This window comes from Prorops nasuta, unplaced genomic scaffold, assembly GCF_024137725.1.
Source record: "Prorops nasuta isolate Cenicafe-Biocafe unplaced genomic scaffold, Cenicafe_Pnas_1.2 PNAS00005, whole genome shotgun sequence".
NCBI classification, from domain to species: domain Eukaryota; kingdom Metazoa; phylum Arthropoda; class Insecta; order Hymenoptera; family Bethylidae; genus Prorops; species Prorops nasuta.
Window position 1 is genome coordinate 731,363 of NW_027116802.1, and position 10,479 is coordinate 741,841.

The 10,479-nt window shown below is 38.6% G+C and overlaps 1 protein-coding gene across 1 annotated transcript; it reads left to right on the top strand.

The window, feature by feature from the left end:
* The first annotated feature begins 362 nt into the window (after positions 1–362).
* Positions 363–2,223, top strand: LOC136773745 (uncharacterized). Its single transcript, XM_066727659.1, has 4 exons — positions 363–474; positions 639–998; positions 1,086–2,045; positions 2,207–2,223. The coding sequence occupies exons 1-4, from the start codon at positions 363–365 to the stop codon at positions 2,221–2,223; spliced, it is 1,449 nt and encodes a 482-aa protein (XP_066583756.1).
* Positions 2,224–10,479: the final 8,256 nt, after the last annotated feature.

Consider the following 10,479-nt stretch of genomic DNA (forward strand, 5'->3'; position numbering starts at 1 on the left):
CTATGGTTGGGGATTACTCGCACTTAAATTATTATAATCAGTTCGTAGTAGTTGTTGTTATCTTTCAGAGCAGTACGTGTTAGGCACGACTGAAAGATACACACTCGCGATGATTTCCACACGACTTGTTTTCGGATTGAATTATACTAGACTTAACTACCAGTACACGGCGACTGGGCAAGAGATTTTAGATAGAATACGGTGGAGTACTCTGCTCCCGTGGAACGAACACTAGAGTTACGACCTTGGAACGCGGATGATGCGGCAGCGGCTAAGCTTGCACAGAATAAGACTCGACTCGAGGGTCGCGGAGCTCGCATATACGTAGGAGGCTTAATAGGTCATGTGTCGTCAGTATCGCCATGATCTTTCGACACATGACGACCAAAAAGTCTCCACATCCACGGCCGACGCCTAAGGATTTACGCATTTCCGGAAAGGAATTCCGGGCGTCAGCAATGTGTAATACTACCGGTATTGCACACGGATGCGTGCGATCTACTTTGGTTCGGCGAGGTGGCTGACCCCTACGTTACAACCTTTTCGATCCGACATCGAGAAGCACAGCTTAGGTTCTTCCTCTCGGGTAGCAGAGAAAACCTTAACACGAATACTTCGGCGATTGGAAACCTCTCCAGAACTAGCTGAAAGTTATTCTCAATTCTTACAGGATTATCAATTGTTAGAACATATGTCTCCTGTTCCTTTGAACTCTGATTTTCGCGTCTTTCTGCCTCATCATGCAGTTTTTAAGACCGAGAACCAGAAAACAAAGATTCGCGTTGTATTCAACGCATCTTCTAAAACCTCTACTGGCGTATCGCTTAACGACACGTTATTCATTGGACCCAAGCTCCAGCAGGACATCACGCGGATCCTAATGAATTGGCGTGCCTTTCGATATGTTGGCGTGACGGACATTGTGAAAATGTTCCGACAGATTCTTGTGCGTTTTGAGGACCGCAAGTATCAGAACATTTTATGGAAGACTGATTCCGGTGAGCTTCAGGCTTTCGAACTCAACACGGTGACCTACGGTACGGGACCGGCACCTTTCTTATCCTCGCGAGTTTTGCGCGAATTAGCTTCCACGGACGGGGCTGACTTCCCTCTCGCGCAGGATGTTTTGTTAAATTCTACATACGTAGATGATTTACTTTTCGGGGCTCATGACTTAAAACAACTCAGTTCGGTCAGGGAACAACTCATCGCTCTACTAGCGAAAGGGGGCTTCTCCTTGAGCAAATGGGCATTCAATCAGCCGGGGACTTCCCCGCTTGAACCTACCGAGTCGCACTCTTTCTTTGAGGATCCTACTGGGTCAAGTAAAGTCTTGGGTATATATTGGGATCACGGGGATGATAGCTTTCGCTTCCGTGTTTCTCCTTCGTATATTGGTGTACTAACCAAACGCATCCTCTTATCAGAGAATGCTAAGATCTTTGATCCCTTGGGATGGATCTCTCCTATAGTCATCACTTTAAAGCAGTTAATGCAATCCACCTGGTTACTCAAGCTCTCTTGGAATGAAGAGATTCCTGAGCCTGTTCAATCCAAGTTGCTCAAGTGCTATAAGCAGCTCTGCGACTTACAGGCTTTGAGTATTCCACGGTGGACTGGACAATCCCTTACTACTAGAAAACGCGAATTAATCGGATTCTGCGACGCCTCAGAGCTGGCCTATGGTGCAGTCGCTTACGAGCGTCTCACGGATGAGAACGGTCATTTTTCGGTGCATTTAGTAATGTCCAAAACAAAGGTCGCGCCGATTAAGACCACTTCAATACCTCGGTTGGAGTTGGTTGCAGCCGCACTTCTAGTCAAGTTGTTGGTTCACGTCAAGACAAGCTTGGTCGGGAGTTGTGATGCGATTCGGTGTTACTCGGATTCACAGGTCGCGTTAGCTTGGATAGCAAAGCAACCCGTCCATTGGAAGACGTTTGTGGCCAATCGCGTTTCGTACGTTCAAACGCATTTACCGGAAGCCAGCTGGCATTATGTACCCACTAAGTTGAATCCTGCAGACTTGTGCTCAAGAGGAACCAGTGTTCAACAGTTATCAGAGGACTCACTTTGGTGGCATGGGCCTGCTTTTCTCCGTGAGCACACCGCAAAACCTGTTCAGGTCTTTGAAACCGAGGAAGAAAGTCGGAAGGTAGCGTTAACCGCTCAACTAGACACAACTGAGTGTTGGTTTTTTGATCAGTTTTCGTCTTGGTCTAAACTGGTCCGAGTTATGGCCTATGTTCATCGATTAGTCCAGCGGACCAGGAAAACCGGCCAATGGGAGGACTCCCTCCTGTCTGCATCGGAAATTCGCAGTTCGATTGAAGCCTTGGTAAAGGTTGTTCAACGAACACACTTCTCGAGCGAAATCTCAGCCTTGAATCATGGGTTACGTATACCGTCGCGGTCAAAGCTTCTTTCCTTACATCCGGTCATTGATTCACAAGGAATCTTAAGAATAGGGGGGCGGCTTCGGAACGCCGAAATTTCTGAACAAATGAAACACCCCATTATTTTACCGGATTGTCACTTAACTGCCTCTGTGTTCTAACTTAAGACAGCGCTAATTTGAGAATCATTCATATACTAAAAATTTATAGATGACCGTGCGCATTTTCCAATTTGACCTAGTAATTTTTCTGAGAAAATTCCCTCTACCCTAACGACATATGTTTCCATAGTTTATAATTACTATAACATTTTTTTTATTCAATTTTCTTTATTTTTTATTTTTCTCCAACGTGTGGCTGGAACTTGTGGCTAACTTCAGTGTCATAGTTTCTCTAAGAGTACGCAAGGTTCTATTCCCTAAATGAGAAATGCAACTGTTTATCTCTCGGGAGATTGAAACTCGATCTGGCCGTGGTACACTATGTATCGCGTGAGTTAAGCTAGGATCGGATTGAGTTCGGTCTAAACTATCGGGGTTACGGTACATGGAAGAAATTTACTACTACGAACGCTATGGGCTCGCGATTACAATGTTCACAAATAAAATTGCTACTGATATGATTGGTACCGTACTCACCAAAAGCTCATTTTCTCTGGATGACTGACTGCAAGTCCTGCTGGTTTCCAGTTGTTGATTTCTTTGTAGTCGTGATGTAGTGTGCGGGGTGAATCTCGAAATTGTGGGTTTGTCGCTCCGTTGCTGAAAAAGGCGAAGTTAGCGGATGTCTCGTTGAGTATCGATGATCGTCCACCTCGGTTCGTCTTTATAGAAATTGGTCTATCGAGGAAATAATATTTTCCTGATTTTTCTTGGGATGAAGATTTTTATGTAGGTTTGATCTTCACCAGTCATCGGATCCCACCGCTGCCACCAGTTTTTTGTGGTTCATTCGCTGATTCATGACAAACTCAAGAAATTTTTGCATAATAAAGATTTATTATGAAATATTACAATTTCTCTTTTTATACAATGCGTTGTTGAAGAGTTATGAGCTATATAATAGTGTACTTAGAAGGCAAAGAATTGCCTAGAAAAGTCTCAGAGGTAGGAGGACTGAAGGTCCTAAAAGATTCGACTTGTTCCTCTTAACAGTAGGCTCGAACTGATTTTTGGGGTTGCACATTTGGGGCTCTTACCCTCAAAGTGCAGCGTCAAAAATTACCAAATATGGTAACGTTTTGTTGGTCCTAATGGTCAAATGCGTCATTGTTCTAGAACGTTCGCCTGTCGCCGAAGTGCATTGGCTATGTGTCAGGACTTAGTCTTGGCAACAATGTGAATGAACTGCGTCAAGCAGTTCGTGTTACACTTTAGGAATTTATCGCTCTAGCAATATTTCTCCTTTACAATAAGGCTATTGATATTTTAACATATTTATAATAGATTTTGATCTACTGACTATGCTTATAAATGATAATGTTATTAATAATATTAATAATGTAATGTTTATGGTAGTAAGGGTTATGTATGCTTATTCTGTATACATAACAATATGAATTGTATTACTATTGTCGTTTCTGCGGTATATAAAAATTTCTTTTCATAGATGAACAATACTTTTTTTATCTGCAAGAGAAGTACCAGCTAATTCCGATAAAACTGCTTCTGATATAACTGCAGAGTCAATACAACTATCTTCTTCCTCTTTTGAATAAGAAAACACTCCTTTCAATTTTCTAGCTTTGCTGGTAAAGTGATAGTATAATTATTCAGACGCAGGTTTTCCTCGCACTGAAGGCTTGTACCATTTGTGTACTTCTTCCTTCGGCCATAAGCCTAATATTTCATTTGACCAGAATAGAAATTGATGCTTAAAAACTCTGAAATACATAATATTATTAGATAATTGTTATTTTGAAGAAGTAAATTTTGCTCAAATAAGGAAATGAATCAATAGTTCTTACTTCAACTTATTGTTAGCATTTAAAATATAATCTATTATTATTTTGTATCAAATCTTGCGAATAACGAAATGGGCTGCCTTGCTTTAAAATATTTTTACCTTTCATTGATTGTTTTAGAAGTGCTCGTAATTCCTACAAATTATTAAGAAGTATCATCAATTATGTAATAAGAAAAAATATGTATACTTTAGTTATATCGTACTCATATGTTAACCAAAAAGCAGTGAAGAAATTGTAATAGCTAATCAGTAATTTATATAGAACATTGAAAAAATTGTATAAAAGTTTATAATAGCCTATAACTATTTCTATTAACAACATTTAAGTTTACAGATGAATACCATATACCTTAGAATAAAACTAATGTTCATACCGTTCCTTTTTTATTTTGTAATTGTTGACTGTTATCGTGACTTTTCTACAAAAATAAAAAATACTTATGGAATTAAATTGGTTAAACAATAATAATCGTTAGAAAGTTAATGTTACTTACTAATGAATCATTCAGCTCTTCTTTTAATTTGTTACGTTCAATAGTGAATTTATACAAATATCCTGCAGGTTTAATTAATTTTTCGACAGCTTTATCAGGTATCATTAAAAACATAGTTTTATCTATTTTTTCACCTTTAAAACAATAATAATTTATATAAGTATAGTTTCAATACAATTATAAATTGCAGTCGTCATATTTAATGTTCTCTTCATTTCGTCTTTCATCGTAAAACGTGCACAAACTATAAACTTACTTTCAAACTTCAACATAGTCCGAAAGATTCCACTCAAATAGTTTATCTCGTACAAAACATTCATTTATAACAGAATCATCTAATGATTGTTCACTTAAACTTTCATGATTATTTATTATATTATCCATATTTTCTTGCGTTGCCATGTGTGGCAAAACAGTAATAGCATAGAAAACTGTCTTTACTGCACACCACGCCGTATGATACTCACAGATACAGCGTATACTTCCACTTTCCATTGAAGAAAACAAAATACTAACGTCCTTCCTATGAGACGCTATGAGACAGTACATAACGTACGCTATATAAACATTAGCCAATAAGAACAAAGTTTAATATGAATAGTAGCTATAGGTATATCAATAGACTGTAATATCTCTGCTCATTGGTTGATTTCCAGTTAGCCTGAAAACCTACACAGTCAGACACAATCAAACACAAATGTTACGTTGTATGTCACACAAACTATGTATTGGTATCTAATCGTGTCGATTTTCAGACTAACTGGAAAGCAACCATTGGTTACTTCTTATACTGCCTAAATTAAAATAAATGGTTAATATCACAAAATAAGTATAGTTTATATCACTTTATTGTGTTTTTTCATATCAAATTTTATATTCACTATTTATATACAGTATAGCTTACAAACGGATTTCAGTAATATGTACAAGAATATTATTCAATCACAACTATTTTGTTAATTTATCACTTAACTACATTTTTATAGTCTTTTTAACTATATAATATAGTTATTTTTACTACAAATACATAGTTCATGCCATAACGGTCTACACATTTATAGTACAATTTCGGCCATTTATCTTACGTCGGATAAGGGGAAGTAGGATAAGTAGGAGTCAGAGGGAAGAGAGGTAAACTAGGGAATGCTAGGGAATAACCATGAGCTGTCCAATTTACAGCTAACCTGCTCATTGGAAATGCAAATAAAAGATGAGTATTGCAAAAATAAATTCCTGAATGAAAGGAATACTGTTAATAAATAATAGAACGAGAAAACAATTATCAGATGAGTATTAATAAGTAGTGAAATTAAAATTAATTATGAATTTTTTCAACAATATTCTTTGTGGTTAATTACTGTTTGCAGGCAGAATTACTTTTACAATAAGCAAACTTATGAGATATATAGAAATCTTCTCTTGGATTAAAAAGTATCAATTTAGGAAGCAGTCGAATGTGAGCACAGAATTATCATCTCAACATTTAACCACAACATATTAATGGAAGTGACAGCGGTTACTATTGCAGCTAAATAAAAATAATGATTTATTCTATTGTAAATAGATGAAGATTCAAGGTAATATAACGTAAATGTTGTAAAAATTAAGGTACACTAATTAAAATAATGATTTTTTTATTGATTACGTTAGCTTACAAAATTTATACGTATCTATATGGTTTGTAACGTTGCGTTCCCGCAGCGTTACAATAGCTGCCATTTAGCGCTTTGCTAATCTCAAGCGCTAGATAGGCGGGTCGTGTGCGAACTAGGAAGCTATCAACCGATGAGTTATTGATCCAGGATCGTTAACTTGTCGGGTTCCTAGAGTCGTGCGATGGGTGTAGCGGGGCAGCGGCGATATAGGCGCAGGGCCTTACCTGCTTCCGCGGACTGCCCCGACACACGTAGTTTGGAGGTCCATAGGGACAGTTCGTTGTGGAGGAAATCCCCGCCACCGGTAAAAAGCCGCAGCAAGTCAGCAGCCGCCGCATCGAAGCATAAAAAGTACCCATGGAAGTACGACGACTGCCACCCTGCCGCGAACCCATACCGGACAGCAGAGCCTACCAGCCCCTCGGGCCTGTATCAAGGGCGAAACGGAGAAAGAGAGAGCGAGGGACAGAGAGAGAGAGAGAAGTCAGCCAGCCCTAGTCACCTGATATAAGGGTGATTATTCGTCTTGTAAAAAGTCCAGTGACGTCCCGGGGAGTGCTAGGGCTATAGGGCTCGTAGCACCGATCGGTTTTATAGGGAACCGCTGGCCCTGCTTACCTGTCACGGGTAAGCGGGCAACCTAGTAGAGTGGTCATTCTGTCGGACCTGTAACGAACATCATAGTGTGTAGAAGCGCGAATTAGTAAGAGTGTTCGCGATTACAAAGATTCGTTGTGAGTTTGACCGTTGACAGGATCGTTCCCTTGAGTCGGTTCAAGGCCGCGCACTTAGTAAAATTTCCGTGAGGACTCGCGACCCAAGACTCCAAACCTAAACAATCCGGGTCGTTGTTATGCTTGAGTACGCGGGAACGGAGTAAGTGCGAATAACCGTCGAGTAACGCGCATGCGCGGGAATAGGGACCCATCCGCGTAGCGTCGCGTAGTAGTTAGCTCAAGGATACACTGGTGGCGCGCGGAGTACCGCGCGACTCGTTAGAGTCCGTCGTGAACGCCGACTAGTGACTCGAGCGAGAGGCTAGTTACTACGTCATCGGGGCTTCAGCCGCGTTCGCACGCCTTAGGCCGCGCCCACATTCAGGACTTTGCGATAGTCTACCTACATCGTGTACGTAAAGATTATAACATTCTGAGTACGACAAGGATAATAAAGAGAAGTTAACTGGAATTGCAGGACTACGATTATTAGCACCTCCTTCCTTATATTCGCGTACGAGGGTTAGAGCCCCCTCTGTATAAATAAATATTCGAGTACTAGTAATATTACATCGAAGGCGCTAGGGTTTTGTAGGAAGTCGCCAATTGGACGCGAACGCAATCGGTGAGGGATCACTCCTCCCTCCCCTTCTACTCCATTCCCCCAGGATAGACAGTAGCGTCACAGGTTATTTATGTACATAATCTTGAATATTTATTATTTTATTCTTTTATATTTTAGGTGCATGAGGAAATGCTGTTACGCATATCCTGCCTTTTGCTGGTCAAGATTATGTGGAAAGGCCCCCTTAAAGGCCAAGACTCCCCTGGGGGGAGTAGTTTTTTAATTGTTTTGAAAAAGACAATCTCAACTAAGCCGCCACCCCCAGGGATACCCAATAAAACCCCCTGTACCTTACCAGGAATTCCAAAGAGTTTATCACCTACACTGACCAATCCTCAATAGCGAAGGGCATAACCATATTTGAAGAGATCACCTTGTTCAAGCGCAGTGGTACAGATTCCACAAAATTTTTACAAATGCTGGATTCAGCTCTTAGCTCTTCCCATATTCTTTGAACGTGGCGTCCTAAGGCCTCTTTGGATCTGTCCTCTTCTGGTCTCCACGATTTCACCATAATGCTCCATATATTTTCAATTATGTTGAGATCGGGTGATTTAGCTGGCCAATTGATTTGATCTATTTCCGGATGATTTCTAAACCATTGTTGTGTTAGATTAGAGGTGTAGACGCTTGAGTTATCTTGTATTAACTTAATAACTGGCACCTCTTCTGCAGGAAATATTCTTCTAACACTGGGAATCATGATATTTTCCAGAACGTCAGTATAAATTACTGAGTTCATTTTGGTACTTATTTCAACCAATTCACCAATTCCAGCGTTTCAGATCCAGGCCCAATATGCAATGCTAATCCTATAGCTTCTATTAGAGGGCAATACATATAGGATGATGTATCTTCTTGTTTTTAGACGCTAGACAAGTAACCTTCTATCTTCATATCATTGGAACACTTTTTTGTTGGTCTATATCACGTCATTCAAAAATTCCTTGTCTTTGCCAAGGTACTGTAAAGCAAAACCAACGCCTTGCTGCCTATGGTAGTTTGACACTTTGATTTTATGAGCTGGATGATGGCAATGTACACCAGATTCATGTAGCCTCCTGCGTACTGTTCGTTGAGATATATTGCAATTAATTTAGTGCAATATATTAGTTGAAGGCTGAAATGGATCTGAATCCATGATATTAACTATCTGCCTATTTTCATCTTCTGTTGTTAATCTAGGCCTTTTATTGTTCATCCTTTTATCAGATAATCCAGCATACCCCTCTTTACTATACTTCTTAATCCATCGATTAAATGTAGATTTGTACATTTATAACTGTTCAGCTATATTTTCCGAACTTTCACCACATTTCCATAAGTCAATTCTCCTTTTTTAATTAAAGAATCACTATTATGTGGCATTTTAGCAATTTCCTTTTTCGCAGAAATGTTGAGAAACTTTTTAAAGCTTTTAGCAATAAAACAAGTGACAAACTCGAAACAAAGAATACAAATGACAGCCAATCTGTCAGTTGTTTTATTGCACAAATTTACAGTTAATCGATGGATTTAGAAGCAAGCGAATAGGGATATGCTAGATTATATGATAAAAGGAAGAACAATAAAAGGCATAGATTAATTACAAAAGATGAAAATAGACAGATTGTTAATATCGTGGTTAAAGATTCTTTACAGCTTTGAACTAACATATTGTACCAAATAAATTGCAATATATCTAAATGAACAGTACACAGGAAGTTATATGAAGTTGATGTACATTGTCATCGTCCAACTCATAAAATCAAATTGTCAGACTACCACAGGCAGCAAAGGGTTGGTTTTACTTTAGAGTATCTTGGCTAAGACAAGGAATTTGGGAATGACGTGATATGGACCAGGGGGGTGACACTGCCGTGTTAAGGAGTGGGGCCATGATTGCAGCGCCACCTACGAACTATCAGATTTTTTGGAAAAATCAACTGGGCTTTTCAAACATATATAATTTCATAGTTAAAGTTTAAAGCAAAATGCCAAAAATAAATAATTACAATTATATAAAGGATAAACATTTTTTTATTGCATAAAATAATTTTACAAAATAGATATGAAACAAACATAACAAGTTTAAAACGCTATTTATCATACATTATACCATAATTAAATAAAATAAAAGAAAAAATTATAAAGTCATAAATTTGTATACCTATAGATACAAAACATAACGTATGTTATTAGGAGGATATACATGATTTAAAGTAAAATTATTAGAAAACAAATCATGAGATGTGCTTTAAATCATATAGAACCTATTAATATATAAAAATTTACATAATTACAATTACATTTATCATATTAATATATTAACACTATCAATCATAAGTATATATACAGGGTGTAACGAAACGACCGCCTTTTCTCGTAACTGGAGGTTCGGGGTGACCAACTGAGTGCACGTGTAAAATTTGGCTCGAATCGTTCAAGCGGTTTTAAAGTTATTTACATCTTAAAATCACCCTTTTTCAGTCCTTTTCGAACGACTTTGACTGCACAATGGAAAGTGTTGAAAGTGAAAAAACAATTGATGAACACCCCAATAGAATGTAAAAATTATTGATCGCGTGCGATAATACTTTTGCTATTTATTCCATTAATCTGGCTATCAGATCAATTTTGAAAATAGCA

Excerpts from the sequence above, each read along its gene's own strand:
- LOC136773745 (XM_066727659.1), top strand. The coding sequence starts at position 363 with ATGATCTTTCGACACATGACGACCAAAAAGTCTCCACATCCACGGCCG. Across the intron at positions 475-638 it reads AGCAATGTGTAATACTACCG|AACTAGCTGAAAGTTATTCT; the intron begins GTATTGCACACG and ends AAACCTCTCCAG. Across the intron at positions 999-1,085 it reads TTTATGGAAGACTGATTCCG|CTTCCACGGACGGGGCTGAC; the intron begins GTGAGCTTCAGG and ends TGCGCGAATTAG.